Here is a 23,666-nt window from a genome sequence, read left to right on the forward strand (position 1 = left end):
GCACTGCAGGTTTTATTATGCACGCGAGGACTTTACCTCGAGGTTCTCTCGTCGAACTCGCTCGCGGCTAAACGAGTGCGGCGACAGCGGTAATAAGTGCGCCTGTATGTAGGTACGCTGCGACACGACGGCGGCGGCGGTGACGGCCATATACGACGTATCATATGATATATAAATGCAGACGCAAAAAAGCCGCAAATGCATCATCGGTCTCAGTTTTATATATGTATCGTAATGATGTATGTAATGCTCTGGGGTACGTACGTTCGCGATCGGTTGGACTGTCAGTGCGCTGGCGCGTCTGTGCGAGGAATAAACATTGCCGATTTGCGATCGTTGCACCGATCGCCTCTCCCTTTTTTTACTTTCTCCATCTATCTTTTGGTTTTATTCAACGAGTAAGTAAGTATGAGTACAATATAACCAGTGCATGCAAATAATCGCGAGTTCGTTCGCAGCACGAAAAAAAGGACAAAATCATCTGCTATAACAGACCAGAGGATGACAATAAATCTGTACCCAAAGTTTTCGTTCTAGTCCAACTGATCCAGCAGTGTCATCGAGTAGTATACATCTAACTTTGTGCGATTTCATCGTGTGACACCTAAATATACGTGCCTACGCAAATTTTACTCGCGGATAACAATTAAATGGCATTACGATCTCGACACGGATGCTTCTTTTTACGCGTAAATCCACGCTATACCTACATTATCTCCTAAGTGTTTATTATAGACTTTTTTTCGAGCGAATAGATAACGCGCGAGTCACGCTCGTTCCGCGGATTTCGTATTCGAGAGAGATTTTATTATCGAGCAAAAAAAAAAAAAAAAAAAAAAAAAAAAAAAAAAAAAAAAANAAAAAAAAAAAAAAAAAAAAAGAACAAGAAAAAGACAAAAAGCACTAGCGCACGCGCAAGTTTGAAAACGAGACTCGTTCGATTTGTCGCGTGTGTATAGATATCGCGCATAATACACCGTGTACTCGTTATTCGTTCGATCGTGTGTACATATACACATAAGGCGTCACGTGAAATTTTAGACTCCGGGATACCTTTATAATACGGTACGTGGAATTCTATGGTAGCAGCAGCTCATCGACGACGACGTTGACGCGAACAAAAAAAAAGCTGCCTTCTCTGATCCAATAAAAGCCCCCCTTTTTTTCTTCTTTCTTTTTGCGCGCGCGAGAGCCGATTATATATCTCTCTCTTTCTTATACATACACACACGGACGCTTCGGACACACTCGTGACTGTGTACACACATACGCCTAGGCGCGCGAGTATCAGGCCTGCACATTATATGGTATCGCATGTTTTACTCATTGTCGTATACGCTCTTTCGTTGTACACACATAGCTGTTAAAACATGCTTATGCGCGCGCGAGACCAGCCAGTATAGATCTCTTGTATACTTACTCGCGCTGAGCACATCCGAAAGAAAGAGAAAGAGAGCGCGCGAAAAAAGAAAACAAAAGGAAAAGCCGAGAGAGCGTGTGTTTGTGTGCAAGCGGCCGTGCATATAAACAGTATACACATATTGTATATATACTATATACATATGTAACTGTATTATATGCATCTGCAGTACACGTTGCTGCAGCAACAGCAGCCTGCGCGTGTATGCAACCGCTACGTCCAGTCGGTCACCACTGCGTGTAGCAGCACGTCTCGGGTAAGTACCTACTACACTTTACGCATGTATACTGCTAGCTGTTTTTCGTACATAAAGCGTGTACTTGTCTGCGCGGCACATAAATTGATTAAATTTCGAGATAGAAGAAAATAGTGGCGCGCGACTGAAACTGCGTCAAAATCTCGCACTGGCGCGCGCGTGTTGTGCCAAAAAATACGGAGCAGAACGCGCGTGTCGTGCGTCGCGTATGTTTGCTTACTTGTTTTGTATCGTATACATAGAGTACGTTTACGTTGCTCCGAAAATTGAATGGAGTGCAAAAATAATTAAGTACAGACAAAAGTACCGGTTCGTAGAAAGAGTGCGACGTATTATATAAAACCAACTTACGATTGCAGATAAAATTACGTTGAAAAAGAAGTGGTATTATAACGCGATACAGTGATCCCAACTTAACATTGTTACAAGTTATCGTAAATGTATAAAACGTTTTTTCCGTATTCTTCTTATCTACAGACGAGCAAAATATGAAGAGATTAGCGCGCAGAGTACGCAGGGCGGTAAAGAAGAACAGCAGCAGCGGCGGTAGCGGCGGTGAGAAGCAGCAGCAGCAACACAACGACGACACAGATTACTACTACTACTACGACGACGGCACTGCTGGAGGAGCGACTCGTACTGGCTGTGGGACAGAGGCCGCGGCAGCAGCCTCGTATTATTATACCAACGACACTTATCCTATAACTGCTGCCAGCAACAGCAGCAGTCCATCGAATTCATCGCGACTCCGAGAGCAGCAGCAGCAGCAGCAGCAGCAGCAGCAGCAGCAGCAGCAGCCACGGCGCGAATCGTCGTCAGCATCGCCGTCGCTGTCGTTGTCGTCGTCGCCGCTAGCCGCCGCCGCCGCCGCTCCTCCGGTGCTGCGTAATAATAGTAATAGTAGTTGTACGCGCCGTATAAGCAACAACAACAACAATAACAGCAGCAGCCGCAAAGACAGCCTCGTAATCGTCGACTGTGCCAGTGGTAGTGTTTTACTGAGGTCGGCCAGCAGCAGCGGCGGTGCAGGCAGCAGTCACTGCAGGCGTTACTACAATACGACGGCTCGCGAATACACGACCGATTATCATCGTTGTTACAATTCACCTGCTCGTGATTTTAATAGCTGCTGTTGTTGCGACGCCGCAATGACCACGACGACCATGGAGGGCTCCCTCAGCAAGTGGACCAATGTCGTCAATGGCTGGCAGTATCGATGGTTCGTGCTCGATGACAATGCCGGCCTCTTGTCTTACTATACAGTGAGTATATCATTGCAATCACATGCACCACCACAACGCGATTCGCCAAAAAAATTGTGCGCGATGTATCATCCCGGAGCAGGCCAGTTACACTGACACGACGAACGCGCACGCACACACACACACACACACACACCCATTGACGAGGAGAATGTGTCATTCGCGGGAGTCCCGATGAGCTACTTTTCACTCCATAAAAAGCGGATGTGTACACCGCTGGAACGCTCTGCCAGCTCATGATATTCTTCGCACCGAGAGCTGTATCTCTTTCGTCTTATTTTGCAGCACACATTCACCGACAGGTGTGTTAGGTTAGGTTGCAGATTCTGTCTGTATTAATCGTGCATATTAAATCGCTGACACATTGCATGAATTTTGGTAGATTATTACAAGCGGATCGTTCGATTGGTATTTAAACCGTATTAAACTCTGCTGTACCCAAGATACCGATTTGATACGACATTTGATACCCAAGATACGACAAGATAATAACCATTTCATTTGCCCATGCGTGTGCTGCGAGACGATTTATTATTGCCGCAAATCGACAGGTGCGACGAGAAATTTTCGCAAATTCACGTTTCTCGCTAGGATTATGAATGACAGTTGGTGTACTCAGGTCCTTTTGCACGTGAAAAAGTTTACCTTGACACATTAAATTTGTTGGTTGTTGTAATTATCAAAGAATTTTTTTTGTTTTTTATTAGAATTTATACAAATCAATAATTGAAAGAGAAACAATTTCAATTTATCCATTGTTATTTACACTTGGCATCAGGCCATGTATTTACAGAGGAAATTAACTAACACTTACAATAACCTTTACTATTTTTGTCAATCTTCAATTTGTAAGTTACATCAAGTATTATTATTATTAATATTATTTTAATTATCATTATTATTAATATTGTACACAATATATGTGTCAATTGCAAAATCAATCATAAACAATGAACATAAATGAATCTATAATTTGCTCACATGAAGCCAATACTTTGTTTTTCATTTAATTTCTTGAGATTGCGTATTGGATTGATGTAATAAGCAATTTATCTATAAAATTTTTAAAATTTCATTAGCTCAATAATTTACAAAAAATATATAAAAAATTTTTTTTTCTCTCATTTACATTGTGACAAATTTGGAATGTGCTGCCATTCTCACACACCTATTTTGTTACTTTTCCCTGTTACTAAACAATCCATGGTATTTAAATTTAGCCTCGTAGACAGCGATGACATTTATTGCTTTTAATCTATGCTATTAGTTAAAGTATTGCACGCCACTTTTAAGTGATTGAAATGAAGTACCTTGGAATCTCTCATACTTGAGCGGAATTTATCAATGAAAAATTGATAGATTAGAGATAAAATTTCATGCTATAAGATATCTTTGAATTTTGAAACCATGAAAATAAAACTTAGGCATAGCCAAGAACTTTTTGCTTACTTCAAGTGAGAACTGAGCTTTGGTTTCTTTTGTCTGAAAGTTTCAGTTCTTTTTTCCTTCAACTTTTGCTTTTGTTGGTGCCTTGTAATTTTGCCTGTAAAAGTTGTAGAACAGGATGAAGTTCATGAAGAGATTGAAGACCATTACCACAGCTCCCCATTTTGGTACATGGCAGTAGGGCATGAAAGCTTGCAAAGTGTGTCCCAACAAGAAGAAGAATTGTACCTTGAAAAAAAGATATCATTCGCTTGATTATCGTTGCTTTGATCGTGAAAACTCAAGACAATTCATGTTACCATTTGCATTATGGTAATGTAGGGCTTGAAGGGATTGATGATCTTTTGCACGGACGGCCCTTGGCTGCTGAGCAAGTAGTAGGTGTACATGACCACGTGGATGGAGGAGTTCACGACGATCGGCACCGTGGCCATACCGCCGGGGAAGTACCTGACCGACATCTGGGCGATGTAGATCGTCGAGATGTGATGGTACAGGTGCAAGAACGAGATCTGTCGCTGCTTTTTCCTCAAGACGAATACCCCCGTCTCGACGAGATCGATCATTTTCAACACCAGTGTCCAGTAGTAAACATTGACGAGCTTCACGAAAAAAAAAAGCAGTTTTCACAAATTAAGTCATGATTTTTTCATGTTTATTCATGCGCGTTAAATGGAAAAAAAATCGGCGTCGAATCGCCTCGCGCATTTTTAAACCGTGAGAATTTTCCCCATCTCTCATAAACTTTACATGAGATTTGCAATTGGTAACCTTTTTCCCGATTATATGCGAGAATTTGATTTTGCAAAAATCAATGATGATTTTTTTGTTCGTATGGGAGGGAAAAAGTGAACGAACGATATGCGTCGAATCCAAAATTCGCGCAATTGAAGAAACGAATTTTGCTTATAACATTTATGACGAAAGGCAAAAATCGGATTTATGTAACGACGGAAATTCTTGAGACAACGTGGAAAAGAACGCGTTTATGGAGATTTTTCGAATGAAAGGATACATATATAAGTAATCCACACATGTATAATTCGATTCGGACTCTAGTTGTTAATGAATCGATTGGTTTACCGTATACATTACAACGTAAACGCTATACATACGCGTTTAAAAGCCACTTTTTTGTGCTTCCCGAATGAACGAAAAAGTTTCACTTTTCTCAAAAAAAAAAAAAAAAAAAAAAAAAAAAAAATGAAGATGATACGTAATAATTGGGCTTTCGAATATTATACGTTTTCGAATTAGATATTCATACGGTCCGAATTGTTTCGCAATAGTATATTAGGCGATTACGCGCGTACATACTTTTATATTTATTGTATCCGGTAAAGACTCACGTAGTTTCAGTTTTAGCCATTGCGATATTTTTTTTCAACGCGCCCGAACGTCACAATATATGCAAATATTACCACGACCGCAAGACCACGCTGACTGCGTCGAAGAACAGAAGAAAAAGAAAAAAAGAGCGACTTATCTGGATAAATCGAAATATAATATACCTCCATGGGTCTGCCAACAGGTGACCTGTCAACGAAGACGCAGCCGAGGCCGAAATCCGTGAACAGTCCGTACTTGATGCACGAGTGCACGATCCAGTAGTTGTAGATTATTTGAAAAATGTTGTAATACTTGATGAAGGTCTTGCAGCTCCAGGGCTCCTTGTCCTGCATGTACCTCGGGCCGCATCGCAGGACGAAGTACAGATAACCGGCGAATATCAGGTACATGCTCCATTCGTACTTCACGATCAAGTAGTCCTTCGTTCTGTCGTCTATACGTTAGAAAAAGTATAAAAATTAGGTATCTTGCGTGCTTTTGACATTGATTTTTTTCCAATGTATAAAGGCACACGTGCTAGAGAGGAAGCGTTAAATATTACAAGCAAAAAAATTAAACAAATATAAAAAAAGGTGTTGAAACCATGATGATTATGATACTCACGACATGTGATTTATAATATTTTTCTCGCGCGGTATGCAAAATAATATCAACATAATATTATGTATTTCAACAACCATTCAGACAAACGTGTAAACGTCCCAAAGAGAGACTCGCAGCAACGCAAAGCATTTGCAATGTCATCTTTCTACACCGACGGGGGTCATCCACTACTATACTATACAACATATAAAACTTTCTTGAATGCGATCGCGTCGCGCGCGCTTTTACTTGTATATATTGTACGGTAAGCGCGCGGTGCATTTCATTACGATTCACAAAAAAGCTGCTGACACTGCGCGTTGCGTTCATTACGACGACCAAAATAATTTCTCGGTTATATATATTTTTCAATGTCCTGCAGTCGAAAGCTTTTTTTTTATGATACACACAACGTGATCGTTATTACGAAGCACCAGCACCACTGAAACCACCACCAATTGTGACCGAAATTTTCAAGCGCGTGCCACATTTTTCGTCGCTAATATCCTTTTGTTTATAATCTACCTGTTTCCGTATTTAGGTAGCTTTCTTTCAGCCAGTTCCACACTTCCATCTTGGCGCTTTTATGTGTTCTCGTGTACTTGCGACGATGAAAAAAAATTCAACTCACACTCTCTTGGTTCACACGAACAATTGGCCAACAAAACAAAATGTAAAATAAAAAAAGACAGTAAAAGCTCACTCGGTTTTAAACGCGCGCACGTTGCCGACGACAAATTGCCCACCCGCGCCAACCCAGCCAAGTTGTTTTGAAAAGGAGAAAAATCGAAAAAATCGGTCGGTCTCTCTAACGCCAAATCAATAAAACCATCGACTTTTACCAGACCAGCTTCTTTTTTTTATCTTTTTCTTATAAAATCGGCAGGCTGGGTTGAGTCCTGGTGTGTACGTCGTACACCAAGAAGAGAGAAGGAAGAACTGCGCGGCTAAGCTAGCCGATGGTTAATGACTGACTGACCGATCGGCAGTGAACAATATTTGTCTCATCGATGTTGTTTTTCGGTCTCTTCTTCGTGAGCGCGCGAAACACACAGACAGACGGACGGACACAGGAATGGGGCTCTGTGCGCGCGATCGACGACGACTACTACTGCTCCGAGTGTGTGGCCCGTACCGATGGCGGTGTGTGCCGCGCGGTGTCCGTACGGTAGTGGTTATGCCTTTAACGCGTCGCGTAGCCGCGGACGTAAGTAAGTGAGTAAGTACGGACGGACACACACTCATGTGCTGTGCTGCTATGAGCGGCGTTTGCCTCGACAATATTCATGAGGGAACCTAAAATACTTACTTGCTAACATTTATCCGCGTTTATTGCGCGCTTAGCCACGCTCATACATACATACTTACACATTTTAATGTGTAAAGGCACGTGTTTTTTGTATGAGTTAGAAAGAAATGAAATAAAATAAGTCGAATTGGCGGGGGAACCTTTGGGATTCTCGCTTTGTAACGATTATCTCACACACGAAATTAATGAGCTTTCATAGGCCGATTCGATTTCTTCACGTGCGCGCGTGACGAATGCGTCTGTCTGTGCTTATGTTAAAAAATCAGAACGGTTCTATATATCGCTCGATTGGCATTGCAGTGCTAAATGCAGTTTTGCACGTTTTTCCAATAAAAGGGGGATAGTCGCACAATATTTGCTCGGGTTCAAGCGTTCAAACAAGTGGTACTACACGCTCATTGCCACAAATATAATAAACTTGAGTCGTCTTCGTCTATGAGAAGAAACAAAAAAAAAGAATAAGAAAAAAACGACGACGACCGCACTGTTTACAGTACCAATTGTCACGTCGATGTATTTTATGTTATTTCACTCTCGTAGGATCAAAGAAAAAAAGCAAGAAGAAGCGAACGCGCAAAAAGTGTTACCGAGACTCTCATTTCATTCGCATGATACACGAGGCTATTTTCAATGATTTTTCCATCCATTGGACATGTGCACGAAACGCGAATCTGTGCGGCGCGTGTTAATTTTACGCGTGTTATAGCGCAACGAGTGCGCGCCGCACCACACCACCGTGCAGAGAGCGAGCAAGCAAGAAGATCGGTATTATACATTCGTACTTTTCGTAATAATCTCTTTCGCTGTGCGGTCCCGTGCGCGGATTAATGTATACACCAATACGTAAAAAAAAGTCTGTACATTGAAGTAAAAGTTATTGGCTTTGACATTGAATATGATGTAACAGGAAGAGCACCTCTAGTCCTAACACACGCGCACAATTATTCGATCAAGGAATGTTATATTAATTGCGTGCAATTATGGTTTTTACGTCAATAATATTTTGAAACATTTCTCCGATTTGGTAATCCGCGCGGCAGCACCTTTCTCGCATAATTTTTTTATTTATTTTAAAGATTAGTCATTCGTAAGAATTATATTCGCACCCGATAATCGATCGTTAGCTTTTTCCCAGTACATTTTCGCAGGTCAATGAAATCCCTGAACGCTCCGAGCGGACGTCATTATCAACTTGTTGAGGTAAAAAAGTCGAAAAGCTCTATGAATTCTCACGCGCGCGTCAAGCAATTTATTTTTATTTCTGAACGCAGAATAATTACGAATAATTAGCCGCCACGACCATTTGTATTATCTATTTTATAAAATGTAAATGAACGAGTTGAAACAATATAATATGCACGAGCGCCGTTGCGCGAATTTTTCCAAAACAATTTTTTTTTTGCAAGCTTCTGCGGACTTGCGTGTGTATGTGTGTGTGTGGCGTAATAAGCACGAACCGTTACTTTCAATAATCGTCTCTCTCTCTCTCTCTCTTTCTGTCGAAGATGGGTAAAAAAAATTATTGCCATCGCAATTGCGCGCTTTTATATAAAAATTGATGAAAAAGCCTTGCGGCGTCGTGCGTACGTGCACGCGGTAGCCACGGCGTCTACACAGCGACCTTTTGCGGTTCTTCGCCATTTATTTATTTATTTTTTCATTTCATACGCATGCAAATTCGATTCGGGGCCGAAAAACAAACAACCTGCGCCTATATAATACAATAACGATGCGCGCGACAATCGGTTGGCCGCGGCGGCGGTACGAGCGCGTTCGATGCAATTGTCGCGATCGCGTTGGGTGGTAGTGGTGGTGGTGGTGGTGGTGGTGGTGCGCGTAAGTAAGTAAAGTACGAATGCTTTTGCGGCCGACGTTGCATTTCTCGGCACCTGTTGATCGAGACTTGCCTATATACGTAACAACACAACGCGACGAGGCAAGCGAACGACGAGCGAACGAGCGGTTGTGTCGCGTCACTTGCTTACGGCACATAAGCATGCGGACGGCCTGTACGCGATATAACACAAAACAAGCGGGAGCTTCCAACTTGAACCCTGACTCTTGACACTCTATATATGTATATACATTTACAAATATATAGACACATCGACGTGCGCACACACACACACACACACACACACACACACACACACACGATCGAGCGTTGTCGCGTTGTGTGTGCGTGCTGCATGTGTATCTCGTGCGCATATGCAAAAATTATCGGAGACAGTAGTTTTCTTGGACGATGTCTCGTATGTGTGCGTGCGTGTGTGCATGTATTTTGACAAGCGCGTGTGCTTGCATGTGCCAATTGCACGTGGACGACTTGCGCGATCGACTCGGCAATAATGCGAGCGAGACCTTTATTAATGAGCGCTCGCGAGCCGAGCTGATAATCCGCCGAAGAACGATGACGATGAACGATTTTATGCGTCGAGCGCACGATAGCGATTATGCGTCTATTTTACTTTTTTTCCGCCCCCCGAAAATGTTTACGATAATTTCCAAAGACAGTGGAAAATTATGAACGCTTTAAACGGTCGTTTCTCATCTCGTATATCGTCAAACAGGCATATACAGAGTCACTTACTACTTTTTTTTCGCGGAAACACTGAATACAGTGTGTGGACGCAAAAAATTGCCTTTGCATTCAATACATTTCAGTAATAACCTAGTGAAAAAAAACGAAACAAATTTTATAAACATATAATGTTTTAAACATCGTCGTTTGAACGTCAGTCGAGTTTTTGTGCGGTACAGTAGCCAAACTGTTACGTGAATTTTATAGAGAAGTTTTTCACAGAAGCGCGTTTGTACGGAATACTCCTTGAAATAATTTTTCCGACTCGTTTTAAATGACACAAAACCACACATTTTTTTGTAGAGCATAAATCGAAAAATTGATTTCGAACTTATGATGTACTCTCTTCTTCCAGAGCAAGGAGAAGATGAAGCGCGGGGCTCGGCGGGGCTGCGTGCGTCTCAAGGGCGCCGTGATCGGCATCGACGACGAGGACGACAGCACGTTCACCATCACCACGTCGTCGAGCAAGGACGATCCCAAAACCTTCCATTTCCAGACGAGAAACGGCGAGGAGCGAGAGCGATGGGTCAGGGGACTCGAGGACACGATATTGCGACATTCCCACGCGGTAAGTACGCGCCACCATCGTTGCTGAATATCAAAAATAAAATATCAAAAAAAAAAAAAAAGAAATAATAGTTATTTATCTATGACGGACATTCGGAAAAAAACGGAAAGAAAGGGAGGAAAGAGATAGAGAGGAAAAAATCGATAAATTTCAAATAAGCTGGGTATACGTTTTCCTATTTTACCGAGTGTTTATATCGGTATATACTCTCTATCGTATACGCGCGAGCTCGTGCACGTATATACGATGTCAGATGTCATTAGAATTTCAAATTCTATTGTAATGCAGTTACTACTACGACTACGACTACCACGCACACCATGATGATTTCTATATACTAGACGCGAGTTATTTTTTTTTTCGGCGGGGTTTATGCGGAAAACGTAGTTCACTAAAGATATTCACTCGAATTATGTCATCTCGCGAGCGTGTGTGCGTTTTTCTTTTTTGTCCTCGTAGTCGTAGTCGTGAAAACTATTATTTTCTGTATGAATTTTCATGAAGCCAAATATATATTTTTTCAAATGTTTCCGGGATATAGATGTATACTTCTTCTATTTCTCTGGAAACACGGCCCTTTTATTGAAAACTTTCCTGGTCCTTTCGAGCGCGCGCGCGAATCCATTATAAGCGAAATGGACAATTGAATCGCAGCGCCGAGGTTTCAAACATTTTTTCTTTTCGTCATCAAAGTGACGTACGCATTGCGGTTTCATATCTACGTCTTACTCGCTCGCGGAAATGAATTTTCATCGCTTTTTTCTTTCATATTTCTGACGTCATGGGAATTGGGCAGTTATTGACGCCAGCGCGGGCCTAATCGTTATTCTTACTCATCCGCGTATAAAAATTTGATTCGATTTTAATTATTTTAACCATGAGATATTTGTCGTATTATACTTTCATGTACATGCGATAGCGTTGGGATCCCCGCAAACCACCACCGAAGCACGATTTCGATCGGAAAGTCGCCGAAGCCGACGCTTATCTGCAGTTGCTCATCGACCAGATCAAGGTATTGGAGCAGAAGCAGAGCTCCCTGGTCAACGACAGTAACAACGACGACTCCGCCGCCGTCGCCGAGACCGAGGATAAGGGAAAGCGATACGCGGAGATACTGAGCCAGGCCAACGCGATGCTCAACGCCGTGAAACACGCCATTGTGCAGCTACAAATTGCTAAGGCACGTTGGGAACTAGAACACGACGAAATCAATTGTCCCTATCGAGTAATTTTTTTGCTTTTTTTTCTCTATTATGCTGTTTGTGTTTTGTATGCATGTACTTTTTTTTGGGCGTTGCTGGTTTTGGGATTAGTGTTGACGCCAATTTATTTGTTTTTTCCGCAAAAGAAATGCAATTTGTTTACGAGAATCGATTCGATAATAACTCAAATTTTGGTACATTTTTTCAGAACACTGCCATTCCAGTAAACGGTATCTATCGGGGACCAACTGAACCTGCTCCTGTCACACCCACACTAAAACATGGTTAGTTTTGTCCTTTGGATGTGTTAAAATTTAAAACTTATAATCATTTACTGGTCCGAAAGTAACATTAAAAAATGTTATTTTTGATGTGAAACATCTATATTCGCGTTTGGTATTTTTCGATTTTAGTCGCAGCCAGGGAGCCCGACGCTGCGGTTCAAACTGGCATCGAGCTGGGCTCCGAATGCACGGAGCCTCGAGGCAACGCGGCCAACGGTAAGCGCTATAATCTTTTTTCATATCGCCTAAATACTTTTTTTTTTTATTCATATTTTGAGACTCGATGCATGTATATGACCAGACTTCACGTTACAGACTGTCGCGAACGAAAATATGAGAATTTCCGTGTCGATAACCAAGTTTGTTTGCGTTTCCGCGTCTATAGTTTTCATGTTCTATCAAGTCCTGGTTCAAATACTCGATCTAATACAGATACTTTATAATCCGAACTTTTACCTGGATGTTCCAGCGACCACGAGGAATCTTCCAGTACCCGAGTATTCGTATTCTTCCTCGGACGAAGATGAGGATTACTTCGACGCCGCCGACGAGATATCGCCGACCCAAACCACGCCGTCGCAGACGCAAACGTGAGTTGAGACCATTTTTCCGCTCGATGATAAATTATAAAAAGAAAACAAGTCACGTTTTGTGCGAAATTATCCTCAACGCGGAAAAATTAATTTTGCAGGAAACGACGAGAGCCCGTCGAGAGAGTGCCGTCCTCGGAGAGCAATACCGCCGCAGCGGACAGTAGTCGTCCAAAGGCCGCCCCAGCACCACCGCCCATCAAGCATGACGGATCGATAGATTACGACGGTACGATTGTTAATTTTATGTACCTACACACATACACAAAGATCCATTTGCCCTCGTTACCTGTCGTCGCTCGTTGAGCGAAATTTCGTCACCTCTCTCTCAATTACGTGATATAATCGAGCTTACGCAGATACTCCAGAATGAAAAAATGTTCAAGTGCATAGGTTAAGCTACTTATAACAAATAACAACAACAATACTTACAACGGTGCATGATGCGTGTATTCTATAACCTTTTGTGCGTGCTATAGTGTATCTATTGGGTCAACGACCTCTCCCCGCATCATGCTCTATAAACGTACAGCGGAGAGCGCGGGCAATACATAGGATTGTGGGTCACGTGAAAAGATAGTGATTCTACACGCGAGAAAGTGAGAACGAAGCGCCGCGAACCGATTTTTTTCTCTCACTCTCTCTCTCTCTCTGCCTTTTAATTCCGATGAAATTTTTCTATACTTTCAAATTTAACTTTATATATAACTCGAAATCTACGTATTGCAATAGCGGCGGTATTGACAAATGACGTACTGATCTTTCGATTGAGCCTAAAATATACCTGTCATTATATTTCTTTCCTATACTTCTGTTCCATTATATTCGGAAAAGTTTTATGGACGTTAATCCGTACTCAAATCGGTTTTGTTTTTAATTATATCTATTAAACGTTTTGAGTTTGTTGTACTGCGATAAGACATCGGTCTTTGCTATCGCCAAAAAAATCTTCCATCCTCCACCGCGTGCGCACAAGCTCTATTGTCATTGTCTCGGGCTGATTCAAACAATAACGATTCGCGTGCGTAGGACGCGCAAAATCCGGTAACAGCTTACGGCACTGTTAATCATTTATTTTTACTCTCTCTAGCGTTTTCATTCAGAGTCTTTATTGCAAAAAGAAACACTTGATAAGGGCGCCCACGGTCAGTGGCCATCGGAAATATCCACCATACATTTACGAGATTATGAGTATACACCGTGTATAACATTTTCACTCGATATAATATGCGTGAAAACGGATCGTCACGTGTGCGCAAAGGACTCCATTATCCAACGATTATTACCCATTAATTGCATCGATCAACTCGGCTACCAAGTCGAGGTAATTGGTTCAGCATTTTCATCAAATTTTACCCGACTAAAATGAAAAATGGAAAATGGAAAATGGAAAAATAAATAATAATTCGTTCGTGGCACGTATCAGGATTGAAAAAGCCTTCGGGCGAGAGTGCCGCGCGCCCGTCGCTGAATGTATAAACAAAATAAATCGACCGTGCGGAAAGATAGGTGTGCGAAAGAGGGTGAGTTTAATGACGTCACGACATTGCTCGTTGCCACTGCATCGCTGCTGCTGTTGCTGCTGATTTTCCTTGCGCTGCACACGTGTGCGACTCTCTCTCCTTCTCTTTCTCTTTTTGAAAGTTATACGCTCGTGTAATCCGTGCGTGGGTCAGTTTATTCAGGGCCCTTTCTTCGTAATTGAGCCGAGAGCAGTTTTTAAGCTCGAATCGTTGCGTATTACGAAATTTGGCCCGCACTCGATTTAATTAGGCTCGAGCTAATAACGAGCGGCGCGACATCCATTCATCAATTACAAAGTATATACGCGCGACAGGTCGAAATTTGCACTGGGTCGTTTACTCTCCTCGCTGCAGCAGCAGCCAAATAGCTTTCACCTTCAAACGTCTCTTTATTTCTCTCTATTGTCGGTCCTCTTTCGCGCGCACCTTTTGCCCGATTACGTGCATGCGCGCGCGTTCGAACAGCAGCAGCTCTTATTTCCACATAGCTTTCTCTCTCAATCGAATCCAAAAAAAGCATGAATCCTTAATGAGCTCTCTGCTTCGATTCTCGAGCGGCCCGCGTCTCTCTCTTCGGATTTTCTCCCCCTCGATCTGAGCAGGATGAAACGTAATTGCGGGTGGAATCGTACGTAGTACAAATCGTCCTCCCGAGTGCATGCTGACTTCTATCTATATGCATACTGTACGCTATATCTCGCGCTCTACTCGCTCGCTTATATTATTGATTCAACTCCTCGGTGCTGCTGGCGTGTGGTGGAGGCGCGTGTGGCGGCTGACGTGTGCGCGCGGCTGCTGCTGCTCTGCTCCGCTGCCTGCGACTACGACGGCGGCAACGGCAGCGGCTGCGGCGGTGGTGGCGCGCGTTAGGTTCTCTCCATCGCTTAGTATACAGATATAGAGTTATCCACGTTGTTATAATACGATGAATGTATATACTAATGCACACACACACACACACACATACAACCGAACGATGCAGCAGTAGGTACTACTACTACTGCTCTAATGCGCACCCGAGAAAGCGAGACAGAGACGGAAAATTCGATAGACAGAGAGAGAGAGAGAGAGAGAGAGCGAGAGTTAGAGCGTCGACGTCGTGTGTACCTTTTACCAGTGGCACAGCCGTCCACAACCAGCAGTACGCCCCGGGCCATGCTGCTGTGAGCTCTGTGTAATAAGCATATATTTTTGTGTATACGCGCGTGTGTTGTCTGCTGCAGCAGCGGGATTGCCTGCGTCGCGATTAAAAAGCTCTGACCTTTTTTCCTCTCTCTCTCTCTGTTTCTTCTCTTTCGCAACGTTTGTTTGTTTTTGTAAAGTAACGTGCGAGAGGAAGAGAGAGAGAGATCATCCGTCGTCTCTGTACAATGGTGCGTGCGACGCGCAGGACGATTGTTTAACGCAAGGGGTTTATCATTGTTATTATATTCGTATACAAATGCGAGCGATCGGGGATTAACCATGATGACGAGTGAAGCCCGAGGTTAGTTTCCTTTTTTTTGCCACTTTTTTTTTTTTAATTTCGTTCATCCTTATACATGGCTCGACGATGAGTACGAGTGAACGTCGAAGACACCAGCAACGGAATCATGAAGCGACTCGGCGAATGCAACCGCTTGGATTGTAAGTCTATGTAGCACTCATGACCCACAGACTATACAAGTGTGTGTACGTGTATACGTGTGTGTTGTGTCTGGCACAGAAATACACTACCTTCCCGTGTGTAACAGCTACACACACACACACACACACACACACACACACACCGTGATTTCCGATGTTTCGAAATTCATTCAAGTTTTCGTCCGAAAAGCTCTTCGCGTATCATCCATAAAGTACATAGTATCGAACTTGCTGAATGTATAGTACTTGGTATGTACACCGCAAATATGGATTAGGACAGCAGAGAGGAGGGTGTCGTCGTCGGTCCGCGAGAATTTTCTGCTGCGCTCGCGAGTTCCATTGACCCCGAAAAACGCGCACACTTTGGTTGAAGTTAAATTTAAACTCCGTGTCGTCGATATCGTCGTATCATGCACAACCGCAACGAACAAATAATATCCGTACTAAAGGCTCCGATTCACGTAATAATTTCTCTATAACGACACACGAACTTGCGGATCTTTTGATCGCGCAAACGTAACAAAACCAAGACCTGTCTGACAGCTGCAAGCTTTCCATGTATACATACACTTGATACGCAAATTTATGATGAAGGATAAACACTCGCAGCGTCTCGATGCGTTTATATAAAATAAAATAAGCTCATTCGATTATTTTTTTTTCTTTTCGTTGCAGCAATGTACGAGGAGGAGAGCGACGGAGAGCGTGAGTAACAATTTCATTTTTTTTTCTTCCAATACAGATGCCAAATAATCGAGAATATCGTATGAATGTTGCTTTTCTTTTCGTTTCAATGCAGTGGACTCGATGGAGAGTCACGGCTCGGTGGTGACGCATCTCCTGTCGCAAGTGAAAATTGGCATGGACCTGACGAAGGTCGCCCTGCCGACTTTCATACTGGAGAGGCGCTCGCTCTTAGAAATGTACGCGGACTATTTCGCTCATCCCGACCAATTCGTTAGGTAAGTTTAGTCTCTGTGTCGTCTTTTTGTACCCACTTAGCGCGCCTATTCTAATATTAGGCAGTGCACACGCAGCAGCCGACCGTTCCTTGTTGCTGCCAACTATGCGCAAGATTGTATACTATTATTACGATATTATTGTGTCGCGGCGCAGAAAAGCGCGACGTCCGATATAATGCTCGCGTGATTCGGCTAGAGAAGAAAGATGGGAAAAGTTTTCAAATAGTTCGTCCGTATATATGTTGGCCTTCGATTATTATATACGCAAGGGAAAAGCGCGATCGCTAATGCTGCTATATCTACGCTAGTTTCGCGTACCGACGCAAAAATCGACGCTCAATTAGAACTTGGATTTATCTCTATATTATATCGATGTGTGCACATTGCAGTATCGCCGACATGACGTCACCGCGAGAGCGCATGGTCCAAGTGTGCAAGTGGTACCTGTGCAGCTTCCACGCCGGCCGACGCTCCGGCGTCGCCAAGAAGCCCTACAACCCGGTGCTCGGCGAGATATTCCGCTGTTTCTGGGAATTACCGGGAGCATCGGGTGCTAAAGAATCATCCTCCTCGAGCGGCACGGCGTCCACGCAGCAGCCCGCAGCCGTCCCCGCCGAGGTCGAGGACGGCCCGGTACCGTGGTGCAACGAGAACCAATTGGCGTTCGTCGCCGAGCAAGTCTCGCATCATCCTCCGGTGAGCGCCTTCTACGCCGAGCACAAAGCCAAGCGCATCAGCTTCGGCGCCCACGTCTGGACGAAGAGCAAGTTCCTCGGTCTGTCGATCGGCGTGCACAACGTCGGCAAGGGCACGGTCCGTCTGCACGCCCACGACGAGGAGTACGTGCTCACCTTTCCCAACGGCTACGCGCGCTCCATCCTCACTGTGCCCTGGATCGAGCTCGGGGGCGCCACGAGCATCGTCTGCGCCCAGACCGGCTACCAGGCCAGCGTCGACTTCCTCACCAAGCCGTTCTACGGCGGCAAGAAGAACAGGATCACGTGCTCTGTCACGGGGCCACAAGACAAGAAGCCCTTCCTCGTCATCAACGGCGACTGGAACGGCGCCATGGAGGCCAAATGGGCCGACGGGGTGAGTTTTCTTTTTTCTTTTCTATGACGCGCGTGCAGCGACCGCACCAAGACTGCTATGCACAACTCGCGTGCGCTACGCGAGAAAGAAAGAGGGTTGGGATCGATTTTTTCGGTTCCGACACGCGTGTATTATTCATCGCGTAGAGAAAAAGGTGCCAAGTGCTCGTAACCTATACATATATATACGTCGCTTCGGGTCAATTGCATACCGCAATCTTTGAATTTTAAAGAAAAACCTCCGTTGACGTCAATCGAGCTTTTTCGGGTATTTTTATTACCAAGAATATCATGGATCGATAGTTGGCAAAACGAGGTAAAACCATTTTTATCGATTCACTTTACAGCGGACCGAAGTATTCGCCGACGTGCGAGAGCAAAAGGTCGAGCGCAAACTGGTCAAGCCGATGAGCGAGCAGGAGGACGACGAGTCGCGCAAGGTCTGGCGCGAGGTCACCATGGGTCTCAGGATCAACGACATGGACAAAGCAACGGCGGCCAAGATCGCCATCGAGCAGAAGCAGCGCGACGACGTGCGCTACCGCAAGGATAACAACATCGCTTGGCACACGAAGGTAAGACAGGAAGACGAAAAAAAGCTCGTTATGAACTCATTAGATCGTTGTCACGTATCACGAGTGGCGATTTTTTATTTATTTCTTTTTTTTTTTTAACACGTTCGTTTCGTTTAGCTCTTCAAAGAAACCAAAGACGGCGGATGGGATTACATTTCTCCGTTGGAGAATAGATTGAGCAGCGACGGCGGCAGCAGCGTGCCCGCGCCGGTGGATACAGGAGCAAACACTTCCGCCAACTCGAGCACATGATAAGAAAAAACTAGCCACGTCACCACTCACGTTTTTTTTTTAATGTACAGCACTTTAAAAACTTGCGATTTGTATAATGTTAATTATAGTTTTCTAATTTTTATGCATATAGTAAGTGGATGAAAAAAACAATTTTTTAGAATCGAGGTTCCCTTCATTGTTTAAAGATGATAGTTCGATTTTTTTAGCATTTTTTATTCAATCGATTATTGTATTTATATTTGGTTGAGAAATCTTTTAGTTCTAAAAAAGTTAAGTGCAAATATATCAAGTATTTTCCATGCGTCTAATTAGAACCTTAAAGTATAATTTAATATACTGAAATATTTTGATGTACATATGATACATATTTTTTATGAGTAAATTGTTCTATTAGTATAATTCAAGTAGTGTAATTAAAATGTTAAACATAAATTCGTAAATTTTACGATTCTATTATCGAAGAATACTGTAATAATATTCTTCTTTTCTTTATATGCTTTTTATAAAAGTTGTACATTATTAACTTTAATTTTAATGCTTTTGAATTGGGGTGTTCAAAGTACTGGCTTAGGGAAAACGACAATTTAAAAATGTACGAGCATAAGTTTGAATCGTGGCACAAATCATTTTATTCAGTAATCAATGCAACAGTAAATTTTGAGATAATTCTGGTTGTAGCATTTAAAACTATTGTATTAAGCGTATAGTGCGCTCATATTGTAAATCAACGAACAAATAAAGTAGATTTAATATTAAATCGTAGTTATTCAGGAGAGTTATACATGTAAATTTCAGAAACTGCTTTTAAGTCTCTCATTCAATTTTGTATATATTCTCGTTGAATTGTCTATTACGATCATTCTACTGATTGCTGCGTTTTCATGTAAATGTATTATTTACTGATTGATCAGATTCAATCCTTCACTGTTATACTCAAACTGAAAATTTATGAAAACAATACTGAATAAATAAACACTGAAATTAAATAAGTAAAAACAAAAATAAAATGAAGCGCAAAATTCAGTTATGCTTGTAACTATCTATTAGTTATATACTACCATATGAATATTCATATTTACTCAAGGAAACACGCTGAAAAATGCTCAAAAAACTTATAAATATACGAAAGGCAACAAGTTCGGATCCTATTGAATTAAAAATTGTATTGAAAACTTGAATAAAAGGACAATATAGCCGATCTGAACAAACGGGAATGCGGTGCACTACGGTTGTAGATTACGAATCTATTTAAGTGACCTTTAATTAAATAAAGAAAATAAGGACAGTTGTCTTAAACATTTTCAATACTTCTTCCAATTTCATGACAAAGAGTGCAAAAAAAGGCCAATTACTCGAAAAGAAAATATAGCAGAAAAGATGAAAACATTACTATTGAATACTAATGTGTGTAAATACCTCTTGAAGAGGGATAGGAATCGAAAGATTAAATTTTAATGCTCAAAGTAGAGAGATGGAAAATTTGTGTTTACTCTTAAAATTCTTACCTGTGAAATTTACACTTTGTACATTTTTAGCATTTTATAATACGAGAAATTATGTTTTAAGTACCTTTTTTACATTATTCTTCATACCTAAATTTCTTTACACCACAAAATCAATATATCAGACATTGAATGTACAGCTTCAACTCTGTGGCGGTTTTATTACAAAATCCTAATGCACTCCAAATTTCATAATGATTAAATCATTTTTATGAAGCCACAAAAACTCGAAACATAAAATTAAAGTAAAATGTTTCAAAAATGAAGTAATATGCACTAAATAGTTAAAAATTAATGATTTATATGAATTTTGCACTGATAATTAGAAAGACCCAAATATTTTATGTTTTAAGAAGTGAAAAAATAATATCTGAAAAGTATATTGAATTACAATAAAAATGACAACAAAAATCAAGTTTCTTATAAATACTGTATGTTAGTGATATTGGCCTAGAATAGATTATACAAGATTTAGATGACATATAAAGCTGTAAAAATAGAATTTGATTATAAATATTTAATAATGTTACTTAGAATCGATGCGTTGTATGTGATGTTTTGCAAAAATAAATGACTAAAAATAGTTGAGAAAACCATGAAATATTTTATTATTTTCGAAATTATTTTCACACATATTTATTCTCTGTACATTATGGTCATAGAATCAAACCTATAACAATATACAGGTTCTGAAGTAGTAATGCTAGTTTTACTGTAAGAATCATCATATACTTTTCTGTAAATGAATCTTTATATCAAATTAAAAGTCACAAATCTCTGTTGGTAAAATACAAATTGTCTATTGTGTAACATTTTTTAAAATTTATAATTGCAAGTGATCAATATAATGGTCTTCAGCTTTATTTTATGCTGGTAGAAATACTAAAACATTGTCTAAAATTTTTTAAAATTTATAATGGTAAATAACCAATATAATAGTCTTCAGCTTTCCTATATGCTGGAGGAAATCTAGCAGTGGAAGACATCAGTGCTTCCATTCCAGATATAAAACTAGATAAAGGTAATTCACTAAATTCAACATCTGGATCATTATTTTTAATCGTTGATTTACTCTCTCCATATTTATAAAATACTTTAACAACAAAAGATGATTCCAAATCAATACTTTGTTGTGTTAAATTTACTTGGTCAGTTTTTTGTATGTGTAATTTTTTTTCCATTGTTTTTAATATAATATGATGCGTACAATGGGCTTCTTCAGCTTCTAGAAGTATTTTCTCACCTATCGTATAATCTGATGTATACTTGAAAGTTGTGAGAAAGTCACTTAGCGGTGAAGAAATTATCTTCATAACACTATCATCATCTATTATTTTATAATTTATGCAACAGTTCCATATTTTTAAACTTTTCATATTATTTTCTTTGGCTGATCCTATTACAGCAAAACATCTATTGCATTGGACTAAAGAGTTACTAGAGTTCAAAAGTTTTGACCTGTCTTCAAAAACATTTGTATTAAAGAGGCAATAATTTGAAGAATAAAATAAATCTGACTCTTTAGGATCCATAGAAAAAGGCTCATCTTTGCCATGCTTATGGCAAAACCACTCTTGTGGATCACAACCTGAGCTTGGAAGAGGTAAAACTCTTTGAAAGTTAACAATTTTAGTAATTCTATTTTCGCAGCGTGCACAAATTAATTGACAGTTTTTGTTCTTTGGTGGCAATTGAAGCTCATTAGCCAAGTTCATGTAATTATAATTGATCTCATCATTTTTAATTATTTCAGTTTCAAATTTACCATACAAATAGTTAGGCTCAGTTTGTATGCGGAAAGATATCCATTTGTCCGTTATTCTAAGGGATGAAAGAGAAGACGGTAACAAATGAATGTTAGCAAGCGGCAAACTATATAATTTCCCTTGAATTTCAATTTTAATATCATTTTCACCTAGTCTGACTTGTAATCTTGAATTATCTATACTTTCCTTCAATGAAATGTACGCATTGAGAGATCTCAATCGTGGTCTTATTTCTAAAGTAATAGTGTTCATTGTTTATAATTAAAATTAATAACTGCAATAAAGTTCTGTTAAACAAAAAGAAAACAGAAAATTGAACTAGCAGAAATAAGAAACTAGATGCAAGTATCTTATTTTATTAATTCTCTCTACTACGTATTTAAATTTTCAAATCCTTGTGAAAAATTTTGCTGTATAAATTTTGTAAGAAAATTTCTGCTGGAGTATCTAATCATTGCTCCCAGCGTCGAGAACTGTTTTTATTATGAACAATGAACCTTTCTCAACAAATTTTCAAGTGTTGTCACTCGAACGACATTTTAAATTAAGCACACGATGTTGTATATTCCGGCAACATCCAGTCGGTTTATTTTTAGACTCGCTTCGTTATAACTTCTTTTCAATCTTTCAGCGGATAAAATTCTGACACTACCTAGCGCGATGCAGTTTTACAAGAAACTGATCTTAAAACGCTCGACCAACTGATGTATGGCGTGAGATGCACGTGTGCATTCAAAACGCATGCGACACCAAACACAGAACGAAAGGAGTGAGTCAGTGAGAGCTACTTTCGTCAAGATTGAGTCGCACGCCCCCAATGACAGAATCAAAATATTAGCTTGCTAATGAAGTTGCATCACCGCGTGACACTTTCACTTTGGAGTTTGAGTATTTTTAGAATACAAAAAATTCGTAGGTACTTCCATATGGCTGGGTGGATAGCTGACTGACTGGCTTTTAAAAAGTTTTTAGTAAACAATCGCACAGCTCCGATGGCGGGAGAAATGACAGACCACGTGACTCTTGACGCGCAGCCAAGCGCATACGAACGCGCATACTGCACTTTTATTATTCATCGCGAAGGAGATTATTGGGTAATGCCTTACATAAAATAGAGTATTTCACCTTGTAAGGTCGACTTTCACTTTTGTTTCCGAGTTATTTTCTTGCGATTTTAAATTAATTGCTTTATCTCGTTGTCGCAAATGTATTGAGTTGATTCATTAATGATCTATAAGAATAAATTAAATTGTTCCAGAGCTCCGAATCAAAGTCGGAAAACATAATAGAAATTTTCTATTGTTTATTATTTAAATAGACACACATGCATGAATGGGTGATCTTTGAGAATCTGATTGTTCTCCCATAAGAGAACTTGTTAAAAACGTTCTCATGCACCCGGCTAAGTTTTCAGCAGAGTAAAATAATATTATTGTTCAATTTTAATTTTAAAATGTTTGAACTTTTTTAAATGCCTTTAGAAGGTCTAAAATAATCTCAAGTACACAGCAAAATGTGTAATGGCATGATT

The 23,666-nt window shown here is 40.9% G+C and overlaps 4 protein-coding genes and 1 long non-coding RNA gene across 7 annotated transcripts; 3 read left to right on the forward strand and 2 right to left on the reverse strand.

Moving 5' to 3' along the window:
• Nucleotides 1-816, forward strand: LOC111694420. Of its 2 annotated transcripts, none has more exons than XR_002763629.1 (2): nucleotides 1-402; nucleotides 459-816. It is a non-coding gene; the product is annotated as an uncharacterized LOC111694420 (long non-coding RNA). The 2 variants fall into 2 exon arrangements; XR_002763630.1 differs by having other exon boundaries at nucleotides 1-398.
• A 54-nt stretch (nucleotides 817-870) lies between these two features.
• Nucleotides 871-2,645, forward strand: LOC106652977 (AT-rich binding protein-like). Its single transcript, XM_014372187.2, has 3 exons — nucleotides 871-1,676; nucleotides 2,154-2,561; nucleotides 2,620-2,645. The coding sequence occupies exons 2-3, from the start codon at nucleotides 2,165-2,167 to the stop codon at nucleotides 2,643-2,645; spliced, it is 423 nt and encodes a 140-aa protein (XP_014227673.1). The 5' UTR covers nucleotides 871-1,676; nucleotides 2,154-2,164.
• On the forward strand, nucleotides 2,561-20,965 carry LOC106653174 (oxysterol-binding protein-related protein 9). 2 transcript variants are annotated; one of them, XM_014372494.2, is made up of 12 exons: nucleotides 2,561-2,938; nucleotides 10,562-10,777; nucleotides 11,697-12,005; nucleotides 12,191-12,266; nucleotides 12,396-12,482; nucleotides 12,736-12,856; nucleotides 12,958-13,085; nucleotides 16,681-16,710; nucleotides 16,805-16,967; nucleotides 17,357-18,059; nucleotides 18,406-18,633; nucleotides 18,751-20,965. In XM_014372494.2, exons 1-12 carry the CDS (start codon nucleotides 2,825-2,827, stop codon nucleotides 18,883-18,885), a joined length of 2,310 nt encoding a protein of 769 aa, XP_014227980.1. In that variant the 5' UTR covers nucleotides 2,561-2,824; the 3' UTR covers nucleotides 18,886-20,965. The 2 variants fall into 2 exon arrangements, with proteins under 2 accessions (XP_014227980.1, XP_014227981.1); XM_014372495.2 differs by having other exon boundaries at nucleotides 11,697-11,960.
• Nucleotides 3,615-7,484, reverse strand: LOC106653177 (elongation of very long chain fatty acids protein 4-like). The gene is made up of 4 exons (XM_014372498.2): nucleotides 6,842-7,484; nucleotides 5,896-6,167; nucleotides 4,684-4,986; nucleotides 3,615-4,612 (listed from the first exon to the last, which is right to left on the reverse strand). The coding sequence occupies exons 1-4, from the start codon at nucleotides 6,888-6,890 to the stop codon at nucleotides 4,430-4,432; spliced, it is 807 nt and encodes a 268-aa protein (XP_014227984.1). The 5' UTR covers nucleotides 6,891-7,484; the 3' UTR covers nucleotides 3,615-4,429.
• On the reverse strand, nucleotides 20,951-23,122 carry LOC106653176. Its single transcript, XM_014372497.2, has one exon. It carries the CDS (start codon nucleotides 22,385-22,387, stop codon nucleotides 21,281-21,283), a length of 1,107 nt encoding a protein of 368 aa, XP_014227983.1. The 5' UTR covers nucleotides 22,388-23,122; the 3' UTR covers nucleotides 20,951-21,280.
• Between the last annotated feature and the right edge of the window lie 544 nt (nucleotides 23,123-23,666).

The sequence above is a fragment of the Trichogramma pretiosum genome, unplaced genomic scaffold (genome assembly GCF_000599845.2).
Source record: "Trichogramma pretiosum strain Unisexual culture from Peru unplaced genomic scaffold, Tpre_2.0 scaffold8, whole genome shotgun sequence".
In the NCBI taxonomy this organism is placed as follows: Eukaryota; Metazoa; Arthropoda; class Insecta; order Hymenoptera; family Trichogrammatidae; genus Trichogramma; species Trichogramma pretiosum.